This window comes from Manis javanica, chromosome 6, assembly GCF_040802235.1.
Source record: "Manis javanica isolate MJ-LG chromosome 6, MJ_LKY, whole genome shotgun sequence".
Classification (NCBI taxonomy): Eukaryota; Metazoa; Chordata; class Mammalia; order Pholidota; family Manidae; genus Manis; species Manis javanica.
Window position 1 is genome coordinate 139,364,733 of NC_133161.1, and position 12,676 is coordinate 139,377,408.

At 51.7% G+C, this 12,676-nt stretch overlaps 1 protein-coding gene across 6 annotated transcripts in view; it reads right to left on the reverse strand.

Moving 5' to 3' along the window:
- The window catches only part of PKNOX2 (PBX/knotted 1 homeobox 2), a 245,771-nt gene that overhangs the window by 16,080 nt on the left and 217,015 nt on the right, over window positions 1-12,676 (reverse strand). For 4 of the 6 annotated variants that reach the window (XM_073239542.1, XM_073239539.1, XM_073239540.1 and 1 more), the window contains 3 exons: window positions 5,460-5,589; window positions 4,903-5,000; window positions 3,943-4,062 (listed from right to left, as the gene is read on the reverse strand). The exons of 1 other annotated variant lie outside the window; for it this stretch is intronic. In XM_073239542.1, coding sequence (XP_073095643.1) covers window positions 3,943-4,062; window positions 4,903-5,000; window positions 5,460-5,589 — 348 coding nt within the window. The remainder of the gene's footprint in view (window positions 1-3,942; window positions 4,063-4,902; window positions 5,001-5,459; window positions 5,590-12,676) is intronic. One more of the 6 variants, XM_073239543.1, reaches the window with a different exon arrangement.

A 12,676-nucleotide genomic window follows, 5' to 3' on the forward strand; every position in this document is an offset into this window, starting at 1 on the left:
CAGAAAGAAGGACTTACTGTTGCTGAGAAAAGTCAGTGGAATGCTTTGGAAAGACTAGAGACTCAAATTTGCTTAATAATGCTATAGAGTTAGGATCAATGAGATAAACAGAAGAGACTGGAATACGCAATCAAAGTTGAGAAAGATACTGCAGTTAGATTACTTCCCAAACATCAAAGTTCTTCTATATTTATTTTATTACAAATAAAGATGGAATTTATAGATGCCATAATTATAGGAGAGGTTTGTGCAAGTAAAATGACAAACTTTAATCAGAAAAGGTCTTGGACCTCTATCAAAACATTAGCAAATAAATACATATGTGTATCTTTTAAATGAAAATAAAAATGTATCTCTTTAATGGGTGTTACTTCCTTCAACCAACTTTTTCAATTAAGCAATCAACAAGCTAGTTGTTGTTACTGAACCAGATATATCTATATAAGAAAATCTGTCTTTTCCTGCCTTTTCTATCTTTCTCTCCTAAAACTGAATAGCTACTGTATGCCTATTATGTTCTTACTACAGAACTAGTCTCATAGTTGTTCCTCAAAGCAACAATGAAAAAAAGAGTGACTTAGAATGATTAGTTATGTTTGGGAAAAGCTTCAAACTGTACCCCCTTGTGCAAACTCACAATGGCCCTAGTACACTAAGAATAAAGAAATAAGCCAAAGTTGGTATAACCCAGATTTTCCCTAGCTTATTTCAATATGGAACCCTTTCTGGGGAGCAATACCTGTAACACCCTGTAAAGGCACACATTTTGGAATCAATGCTTTAGGACTTACACAACAGGTATAATGTATGAATGATTCCTACTCTTGAGAAATTTACAATTGAGTCAGAGATACAAGACATGTAGATTTGACACACACACACACACATATGCACAGAACAGGTAAGTGACAGATTAGGATATTCTTAGGGTCAAATGATGGTAAAATCAGTAGGTGGTATAGATCAGAACAACAGATCAGCCATCTATCTCTAATTAATTTTTACAAATTTTGGGCCTTAGCCTCAAAAACTTGCTCTTGATGTACTATTCTAGAAAGTTCAAAGTGAACTCACATTTCTTGAGTGTGACTATGTGTCAGGTTTGGCTATTCAGATATGTTATCTCATTTAATTTTCACAACCATGGGAAATGGTATTATCTTTTTTTTCAAAGAAATAGATTGCACAGCTAGTGGGAGGGCCTTAGTTCATATCCCTGTCTGTCGGGCTTCAAAGCCTGTCTTCTTTCCATTGTAATCTTGTCACCAAAAGCTTTATCTGGTTTGCGGCTGTGTGCGACCACCTGTATCTGGGCAGCCAGGCTGGCAGCATGGAGAGGACAGCTGTGCTCTGCTGTGTCCGTACAGCCTGGGATGCCCCTCATCCTCTTCCTCCCCATCAGTTCAGAATTTCTGAGTTCTGACTTAAAAGGCCAAAGGATCACACCCTTGTCAGCTCTGGACGGCCGCTGTGAGAAAGGCTTTAATTGGGAGGACTTTGCCAGTGTTAAGTGCTTTATTAATAGTATCTGTACCAAGTGCCCTCTGAGCTGGGGGGGCCAGGGGGTGGGAGGGTGCTGAAGGCCCTACTCATGCTTCCCAGCATGGCCCTCCCATCATTCCAGGTCCCCTTTGGGTTGCTCCTCTGGGTCCTTCCTTCCCTTCTGTTTCGTGCTCATCCGTGACCCCCTCTCCCCTCCGCCCCACCTGCCTGTTCCATCCCAAGTCCTGCTGGAAGTGGCCATGGGGTGCAAAGCAACCACCTGGAGCTGTAGAGTGGGGCCAGCAGGCAGGACATGAGCCGCGGTCCAGGCCAGAGGGGAGGCACAGCCAGGAGGGACCATTAGGGGGCTCTCCAGTCTCGGGCTAAAGACTAACTCAGGGTGAGCCGCAGATGTGAGCGGAAGGTCACTGGGTAGGAGCCTGCAGCCCAGGGCATTAGGTGAGTGCGGGGTGGCCTGGGGGCCAGGCTCCCGGGCAGGGAATCTACCTCGCAGCCTCCTCTCTCTCCCACATGCACCTTTGCTCCCCTGCAGAAGTGAGGTTGCGGGTGCGTTTACATTACCCTTCAAAACTGTGTGGGGGTGGGAGGTGGGGAAGGGAGGAAAGGGACCTCGCTAGCACTGAGGAAGCACCTCCGTGCGCCAGGGTCTTGGCGATCGTTTCACAGCTTCATCAGAGGTGAGCGTGGCCAGGTTACAGAATAAGAGGTAAAGCCTGGATCTGAACCCAGGTTTGGCTGCATCAAAAGCCCCCGAGCATTCCACCACACACACAGTCCACAGTGACGCCTCACCACGCCCCAGTGTGTGGGGCCCGCTCCAGGCTCATGGCTTTGGCAGGTCAGCACCCAGAGACAGATCTCCCAGAGATCCCCTCTTCCCCTAGTGCAGCTGGAGCTGCTACATGGATGCCAGGCTCACAGGCCAGCAGGCTCCTGGGGGCCGTTGCCTCTTGCAGTGTGGGAAACCAGGACAGGCAGGGGGCCTGGGCATCCGTGCCACGAGCCCCAGCTGCTAAGTCAGGGCTGCTCCCAGGATTCTGGGCATGGCCTCCTCTCCTCCCCTCCTCACTTTAGCCCTCAGGCTGCCAGCCCCTTCTCCCCAAATTAGTTACTGTTTGTTTCTAGGTGACACTTTCAAAATGTGCTTCTCAGCAAAGTACTGGGTGGCCCCAAGTCCCTAGAGTTGGGAGGTGGATATCTGTGGGGGGTTGCAGAAGTCAGCCCACATCTGGCACCACAGAGCCATCTCATGCTTGCTGGGTGCACAGGCCCAGCCCTTCTGCACCAGAGTCCCTATGATCCCCAGATCTGAGAGCCCTGCCTAGGCTGGGGCTCCACGGCCTCTGGGGGTGCTCCCATTTCAAATAAAGGGCTGCTGATGGGCTGATTAATTAATTTCCATGATCCACTGAAGTCTCTCCTCTCTGCAGAGCCTGCCTTACTCCCGGCTCTTCCCCACACTTTGCAGGCCAACATGGTCCCTTGGGTTTCGTCTTGTGCCTGTGCCTACATGCTGCCGTGCCAGGTGGGGAGCTTGCCAACTGCTGGGGGCCTCCACCTTTGCTCCCAGAATCCAGCTCCTGACCCTGGACACGCGCGCACACACACACACACAGTCAGTTCAGTCACTGAACTTTACTCATTGCTGCTATGGCTCTTGAGTGGTGTTGGAGATGACTGTTTTGGAAGTCATTCCTGATATTGAGCTGCAGGTCTGTTGCAACTATAACCAACATCACATTGGCACGCACAGCAGGTGCTTTATAGAAACATTACATTTAAACCTAACGCTTTGTCACCATTTATGAAAGTAGCCACAGAGGCCTATGAAAGAATGTTCTCCCCAAGGCAGAGCTATGGGTACACGAGGACATGAGGAGCCAAGGTTTCAGCTCCTGCAGGGGATGGTCTTACCGCCGCTCCCCAGCACTGCGCGTCATCCGGCTGCTCCCACAGGGGGAAGGGACACACACCCTCTGCTTCCCCCAGTGGTGGGGACTCCAGGGAACACAAGAGTCCTGGCCACGGAGCAGGGTTTTCTTCCATGGGAGGAGGGCAGGGGTGAGCATGGCGCCTGCAGGGGGAAGGTTTTGGACCATAACTGCAGCTCTGGGCCCCATGGCATCTCACTCTGTTCATGAAACAATGCCAAACACTTACCCAGTACTTAACTGCCTTCGTAATGTGTCTGTCCCCATTCCTTTATTTGATGTCGCCTGTTCTGTGTGTCAGCAGGAACAGGACTAGAGAGAGTCTCGCAGTGTTAGGTCCCACGTGAGCCTTCCCTCTGACCTGGCCTCTGGAAGATGACATTCCTACCAGAGAGCCTCTCTTTGCGGGCATGCCCTCTGTATATGTGGGGATGATGGCAGAGGCTGGTACCCAAATGGCACTCCTGCCCGGGCTGCGACTCTGCACCCCCAACACACACACACTCACCATGAGATGCTGGAAGAGCCAAGAACGCATTATATTGGTGGCATGCTTGGGCAAGACTCCTCGTTTGTTCTTGGACTTCTTATCCTCATTGTCCAGGAGGGAGGTGAGGTCAAGGTTAACCTTCAGAGCACGTGGAGAGAAAAGCAGCGTCAGCAGCCTGGGGGCCAGCAGCTAGGGACCCGTTGTTATAGCGACAGCAGGCGCTCACTGCTAACCCCCTCCCAACTCATTCTTAGGGCCCGGGCACTTCACCTTTCCTGTCAACCTACACCAGTCTCTCAGAGAATGGGAGAAGGGAAGAAGGAAGTGGGAGTAGGGGAAAGAGGCGAGAGGGGATGGAGGGAGCAGGGTCATGAAGAAGGCATGGAGAGACAAATCTGCAAAAAGCTGCCCCACAGTTATTAGCACCTCTGGGGGTGGCACAGTATGGCCCTTGGTATTCATCTTGAACGTGCGTGTGTCTGTATATTGATGGTTGGCAAAGCACTTTGCTATCCATTTCTAAGGTTAGCCCTCGCAACAGCCCTGCAGATGGGTGGGGCCGTGTGCCACTGGCATTAGTCCCGCTCTGTGGATAAGAGCCCCGAGGCTCAGAGAGGTTGGGAGATTTATCCAAGATGACAGGTTAATGTCAGATCTGAGGCCACTGACTTCTTACTCCCCACCCCCCTGTGCATGTGTGCCCTGTCCCACTGTGCTAGGTAGTGGCTCCGAGCGGAGACCAGGAGTAGGGGGTGTGGTCTTTGATGTGCCTTCTCTGATGCAGCTCCGAGAGGCAGCAACATCCCAGGAACTGATAAAAGCTTCCCAGCACCAGCTTCTTCTCTGCAAAGTGGGGGTAACGATGCTCTCAGAAGAATCATGAGCTGCTCATGTAAAGTGCCCAGTGGACAGTAAACAACTTCCGTTGCCCACCCCCCGTCACCATGCACATGTGTGCACACCTGGACACACACTCACCTGTGTGTTCTGGATCTGGATGGCTCCCTGGGGGATTGCTTGGGTGACCACCTGACCCTGGGAAGTTACCATGGTAACCGGCTGGTATAAGGCTCCACCTAAGGAGACAACCAGTTTTTGGGTCCCCTGCCATGGGGGTGGGTAGGAGTGAGCGCCAGCAGGGGTTCCAATTCCCTTGGCACTCACTTGTAAACACCCTCTACTCTGGAGGCATTCAGCCTCTGCAGAGGAAGGCTGGGAGGAGGATGGGGTGCAGAAACCAGAGCCTCTGGTGGCAAGTGCTGGGGGCAAGGAACACGAGCCTTACTTGGTCTTTGAGGGGCTCATCCTTCGACCCAAATTTGTTCCAAACCATCCCAATCAGGTTTGGTGCTAACCATCTATAAACTTACAGAGCAGTTTAGGCAAGAAACTCAGCTGGAGACCCCTCCCTCGGCAGGGGCACCCACTCCCACTTCCTGGGATGGTTTGTGCAGTGCCTGCCCTCCACCCCTAAAATCCCCTTGGGTCCACCCGTTCTCCTCCCAGCGGTGTTCCCCACAATCCCCTGCACCCACCTGACACCACTTGTGAATTGACGGTTGTCATGGCAATGTTGCCCTGCTGGAGTGCTGAGGCTGGGACCACAATCCCCTGGGGGTTACTGGAGACTCCAGACATGGAATTGGGGGAATTCTGCAGGAGGTCCTGGCAGTAAAGGAGGTGCGATTTGTGACAGTGTCACGAAGAGCCTAGAGCCCCAGCCCCAGATTCCTCCTCTCCCCTGCGCCCTTGCTGCCTTCCCTCCTGGTCTTTTCTGCTCCTGCCCAGACCCAAATCCAAGAGGCAATTCTGGCTTCCTAGAAAGAGCGAATAAGAAGGCTCAAAATTAAAAACCAACCAGCCAGCCAACAGTGGTCATCCACTTAGCCATGCATCCTGCTAAAAACCTGAGACACGAATCAGCCCACAAACCAGTGGTCCCTGCTTTGCTTTCCCTGTGGGATTTCCAATATGGGAGCCTGGGTTCTAGTCCCAGACATTCTAATTTAATCGGTCAGGGTGTGGCTGGGGCTTCGGAGTTTTAAAAGTGTGCAGGTGATTCTAATATGTGGCCAGGGCCAAGAACCAGGCTTTACCTGCTTGGCACCTATTCTTCCTTTACAGTCAGTTAACTGTGTCCAGATGCCTTCCCCGACATCCCTCCCTCAGCACCTGTACCAAGAATTTATTACACCAAGCTGCCTGCAGCGTTTTACCTTTGTGCCCTCACCTAGCTCAGTGCCTGGCACATAGAGCCTACTACAGCTCCCTGCACGGCGTGCACGAGGGCAGGGAAACTTGGCTGCAGCCTCCAAGGAGCAGTGACCTCTCCCTGCTTGGGCTGGTTGCCTCCTCAGTGCAGGGAGGGTTTATGAGGCAGGTATTCAATGTGTGAGAGGTCGGGGTCTCTAGGCTTTATTTGGAAAAAACAAGAAAGGTGGCAGATGAGGTGAAGTGGGAGTTGCTGTAGGAGCCCTGCCAGGGCCGCCCAGCCCCTGGGACTGCAGTTCTCAGCTGTGAGCAGGGCTGGAAGCAGGTAACCTTCCCAATGGCTATTGGCCTGCCTGAGGGTTTCAGCCCTGGGCAGGTTCACTATGGATTTGGTGAGACCAAGAAATGACAACAGAATGTTTTTAGGGTAAAAGGGTTTATGCCTGGCTCTATTCTCACAGTAGGTCGAGCACTGGAATCACATCCACACCCAGCAGTCTATAGGTCTGTAATCTACCTCTCTCTGCCTCCACCCAGAGCACTGGGCAGAGCTCTTTATATGATGCCTTAGTCAATAATAGCTAATTGGCTGTGGGTGTGGAAGCAGTAGCCTAGCAGCAGGCCAATTACATCAGCAAGTAGTTTAGGGTCAGGTGAGGATCCTGGCTGCAGGAACTTCCATTTCCCCACAGCGGCCCCTCCAGAGCTGTGCTGTTTGCCCTCCTGGTCTGTCCCTGGCCCAGAGCTGGAGGAGGTTTGCATTTGAATGAGCAGCGTCTGGAGAACAGTCCAGATCTTGCTCCTGCCCCCCTGCCACTCAGCCTCTGGGTAAGGCTTGCCCTGCGTGGGTGGGGCAGGAGGAGGCCCTGCTTCCATTTCTGGCTCAGCTCTGCTGCTGTGACTTTGGGGAAGGGACAGGACAGCGCTTGCCTACCCTTTTCAGGGACTCAGTGAGAGCCTCGGGGCCAGTGAGGTTTATTCTTTGAGCAGAACTCGACCTTCCCGCTCATGCAGTTCAAGTGTGACACTGCGTCTGACCTGCAGAAGCTTAAACACTGGAAGAGCCCTTAAAACCCACATACGCCAACTCCCTGAGGCACACAGACGGAACTGAGGCTTAGAGACCCAGATGATGCACCCACGGTCACCCAGCTCAGGGGGCAGCAATAGCACCAGCATGCCGCCCTCCTTCAGAGCCACAGACGCTGAACCCCTGCCTTGCACCAGGACCTGGCAGCAAGGTGCTCCTTGAGTTGTGGGGGCTCCATAAAGAGTCACTGAGGGCAAGGCGAACAGATAAACCATCTAAAACCCAGAAGTACAGAGGCTTCAGTATTTGGGAATTTGCTGGATTTGGGGAAGATGTGGGATTTGGGAATCAGATGTTCCTGGCTCCTGGTCCTACTGTGGCCTCAGACTTCTCATTGATAAAATGCATCTGACTCCATGCTGACACCCAGGGGCCCACACAACGTGAGTTTTTTAACTATGAGTCTCCTCTGGGGTTGATGCTCCCTGGTCCCAACATCCCAGCCCGGCCAACCATTCCCCCAGGATATAAACCAGTACTGGTGGTATTTGAAGCTGAAGCAAACTTGGAAGGTAAATTTAATAGAGGAGGAGACCCCTCCATGCCACTCACCCTAACACTAATGGACTCGACTTTTCAATAATCTCTTGTCTGGAATCGTCCATGCCATGGTGCCCCTCACTGGGTAAGGATATTTGGGAATTTCAAACATAAAAGCTCATCCCAGACTTTCTTCCTCTTGAAAAAGTATCTAGCGGGGTTAGGAAAACACAAGCAAAATCAGTAAAATAAATACAAGATGTGTGCCTTGGGATTCAACCAACACACACTTGTCCTTGCCGTAGGCGCAGGGTGAGGTATCACCTAGCTATTTCATCTGCTCATTCCAGCTCTGGCTGGTTCTCTGCCTTGTGGCTTGGCCAGCATCCTTGTGACGCTGTGGGTTTGGGTAACTGAAGGCGATGCATGCACTGGGTCAAAACCTTCTCTTTCCTACCCTCTCCTCCTACTCTGGGGTCTTTGGCTGGGAGGTGCTGACAGGCAGCCAAGTTACATCAGCAAAGGCATGGAATGGAGAACTTGGTGGGAATAGAGATGAGCGGGGCTGGGGTTGGCCACATCTTAGCTGGGGCAAGAAAGAGGAGGCACCGTCTTGGCAACCCTGAAGTCTGGGGAGCTGGTGTGCATCCCTTATATTTACGTTTGTAAATATAAGCTGTTTCACAAACCTGCCTGAGCACCGGGGTGATTTTAAAGACAGAGATTCTCAGGGCCATTGAGTCAGACCCTTAGCCATCTGTATTTTTTAACATACAGATGGTCCCAAAGATCAGATGAGTCTGAAAACTACCTATTTCCCCACACGATTTCATTTTAATCTCACCACTACCTGTGGGGTCAGCAGGAGAGAGATTTTCTATTTGCCTGAAGATGAGTTGAGGTCCAGTGAATGGAAGTGACTCCTTAGAGTCCAAGAGCTAGCTGTGCCTTGAACCCTGGTCTTCTGGCTCTGATACTCACACAGACAAATGTGCTTTGGAGCCCATCAAGCAGGTTCCCAAAGTAAGCACAGTGCCTGGGACACCTAGGCACCCAATAAATCATTTCCCACTTCCTTTGGCTGAAGTCACTCAGCTAGGGAGTTGAGTTTGGCACAGGTACGGCTTTCAACCTGTCCTTGAAGTCCAAGAGCCACATTGTTTCCTTACTTAGTAACACAAGAGATTCATCTGGGGCTGCACACCTAGTCATGGTGGTTAACCCTTGCCACATGCCCCCTTCATTCCTGCCTCCCTGCCTCGCTGCCTAAGACGTTCTTGGGCCAAGGCCAAGCAACAGAGGTCAAAGCTGGAGTCCCTGTCCCCAGCTAGTTCCGAGGCTTGACTTTGCAGCTATTTCAGGCCAAGCCTCAGTATCTAGCTCTCTAGGGCCTTTGTCTCTATGGAGACCATGAGGCTCTGAACTTCTGGAACAGTCTACAGGTTTTTTTTCTGGGAAAGGAGCTACTAGGTCGGCAGCAGAAGTCCCTTGGGTAGAAAATGTTGGCTAAGCACACACTATTATTATCTCCTCAATAGCTTCCCCTTGGGGCTTCTCAGACTTCGAACCAGGTGGGTGCTGCTCTGTCTGGACCCAAATGGAGCTGTTCCCTTCCAGGCCCGTTAGCACCCATAAAGAGGTGAGAAGCACAATTTTAATGACATTTTTCAGCATCAGAGTCTCACATCCCTGCTTGAATCATCCAGGAACCAGTGGCCGAGAGCTGGTTATCCAGCCAAGAGCTCTTTGCCTTGTTCCACTGGGAACATGGCAGTGGTGCCCACCCCTCTAGAAGCTGCTGGGGGTCTGGGATCATGGGCACTTCCCTGGCTGTTTGGTGGAGCCATTCCACTGGACCGAGGAGTGTGTGGTCTCTTATTTTCTAGTACTAAGATTGACTTTCTAGTGGGAAATAGGCCCCAAAGCTGAAAACTTCCATAAAGTTTCCAGGAATGATGTCTCATGGGACATGGACCCAGAGCCAGGAGCTAGATGGAAACCAGTGTGCTGGCCTCTGCAGGCCTCCCCGGACGCTGTTACACTCATGGGTCCTTGCATGCTGTTTCCCTGAGATGCAGAGAAGCAAAGAGCCGCTCAGAAGGGCACAGAGCAAGGTAGGGAGTGGCCTTGAAGTGGCTGAAAACTTGCATCTCCTGAGCTCCACCGAGCAAGGCCCTGGCTTCCTGGGACACTGGTCATTCTTTCTGGACCACAGAGGTCATGGGGTGAGTTTTATTCCAAATCTCATTTTTGGAAAAAAGAAAGATGACTTATCCAAAAGGAAAGCCTTACAAAGAAAAAGTGAAAGGTTCTGCCATTACTTTTGGAGGCAGAGGGAGGTGAGGGGTAGCACTAGGAGCTGACGATAACCATGAACTCTGACCCTGTGGTCTGATGTCAGCCCGGGAGGGGCTGTGTTGGTCCCTAGAGCCACAGTTCTTTACTGTTAATAGGGAAAGGGCTATGTTACCTGGGAAAACATGATCCCCACTAAAGGCAGAAATGCCTGGAATAAACCAAGATGGGGGCAAAAAATAAGGGGATGAAGGAAAGAACAGATAAGTTTTCCTTTCAGTTATTTTGAAATAGCTGGAATTTTTCTTACCAGGATGCCTATGAAACAGAGGAACGAATTGTATGACCTTGCAAAGGTCCTTCCAGCTGAGGATTTTAGGAAAACCAGTGCCATTCTCTGGCATTTATTGTGTGGGTAGAGGGGTGTGAGGGGCCAGAGGGAGCAGGGTTGGGGGACAGCACACCTTGGGGGTGAGCCCAGCTGTCTGCCATCCACCCCCTGGCCACTAGGGGTCTCTGCTTATCCACGAGCTTAGACCACACTCCTCCAAGTCTCCCCAAGCTTCCCAGGAAGGTGGCTTTGCGGGCTGACCTGCTTGGGCTGGGGGTGGGGAGTTGGTTCTGAGCGGCTGCACTTGTGCGGGAAAGCTTGTCTTGACCTCCCCCTGGCATGCCGGTGCCCATCCTCTTGACTCCTGTAGCGCTTCCTGCTGGCCTGATCTGCTGGACCCAGAGCAGACGGTGCTTCTCTTTCTCATGCACCTGTCTTCTTTTCCTAGCTTGGCTACAGGTTTTTTGAAGGAAAGAGGGGTCTTTCTCTGAATTACCTCAAACTGCCTAGCACAGTGTTGTGTGCATGGAAGATGCTCCGTAAAAGTGTGGCCTGATTGGCCTTTGGCCGGGGATGGTGTGTGTGTGTGTGTGTGTGTGTCTTAAGGGGGAGGGGAGGCTGTTTCTGTCCCCAGACATCCCGTTCCGGGCAGTGTCCCTCCATTCTGGCAAGCAGGAGTCCTGCCTTAGGCTGGGAAAAGCTGGGTTCCAAACTCAGGGAAGCCAAACCCATGTAAACAAGCCACCTAATCCTGTTCCCGTTCCCCTCCTGTTGGGGGCTTTAGTCTCAGGGGAAAGGCACTCTGGCCTGTGGGGACAAGTAGCAGCTGCTGCTCTTAAGGAACATTCCTTCTTTAAAGAAGAGAACTGCTCAGGTTTCACTAGCCTGGCTGGGAGGCCACCTTCTTTGTCTCCTGGCCCCCTGTGCTGAGGGCTGGGGGCTACTGGCAGAATCAGCAGCTTTAATGCCTACAGCAGGCATTAAGCAGGGTAACTCTTTGCCCTCAGCTCCCTGTCACTTTGGTCTGGCGCTGCCCCTTCCCGTCTCAGTGGTGATGTTGCAGGGCAGATCTCCTCCCCTTCCCCTACTTGATCAAATGCTCAGGATGCCGGGCCACTGCATAACTTCCAGGGGCTTGGCTGAAGGGATTGCCCTGCATCCCCTTGGCCTCCCTTGTTGAAAATGCCAACTGCCTATTGGTCAGCACGCAAGCCTACCTAAGTCACCTTCCTCAGGTGGGGATGCACTGATTAGACCTCTTTCTATTTTTCAGGGAGTAGCAGCTGGAGAGTCACACCTGGTCTGTGAAGCCCAGCATCTCCGAGCTGTGTTCACTTCATGCCTTTCTCCCCCCTGCTTTCAATCTATTAGCAACAATCGATTTCTTCCTCTCTAGTCTCTAAATCCATGATCTACAGCTAGGTACAGTCAGCCCTCTTCCCCCAGGCCTGGCACCTTCTATGTGTCACCCAAAAGGTAAAAGGACCTATTAGGATAAGTAGAACATAGACTCCAGAATAACCCATCCCAGACTCTGCTGCTCATCAGGTGTGTGACCTTGAGCCAGTGTCTTAACTTCTCTGAGTTTCCCTTTCCTTGGGTGTGAAATGGAGAAAATAATGTGCATCTTACAGGTTTGCAGTATGAAGTAAATAATACAAAATGTGGAAAGCACTCAGTGTAGTACATACAGTGTTTGAGAAGGTAAGGGGGAGTTTGGGGGATGTCAACATTTTCCACTTTCTCTGCCAGTTCTTCTTTGAGCAACACAAGAGGTGACCACTCAATTCATTTATCTCCAAACCCTACCCCGCTGCCTACATTCTCCACTACCTTTAAAACCTTTGGCGGTTGCCCATCATTATCCGCCTCAAAGCCCAAACCCCCACACAGTTGGCGGCAAGCTACTCCATCATTACCTCTGGAGGCCAGAGATCTGCCATATGCATCTTCACCCCCTCGGAACTCAGCAGGCTCAGCAGGTGCTAGAGTAGATGTACAGTTACTGTGTCCACCCTCCACAGGCTCCTTCTCTCCCCAAGACAAGCCTAGGGTCTCCCTCACTCCCTAGCCTGCCTGAAATGCCCCCTCCCCAGGCCAGTGAACCTGCAATGGGCAGAATCCTCCTGCTGGCCTATCTAATCCATACTGAGGGTTGTTCATTCTGTCCATGGGCAGGAACAGACTCTGGCCGTGAGGGTGTGCCGCCTGGGCCTGGGCTTTCCTTGGGGGAGGAGGAAGGAAGCCGAGTGGTGACTCGGGCAACCTTAAGCCTTGCAGGTGGTTTGCTCAATCCAGACCCTTTCCTGTGGCTCCCCTCCCTGTCTGGCTGCTCCTCTGCTGCC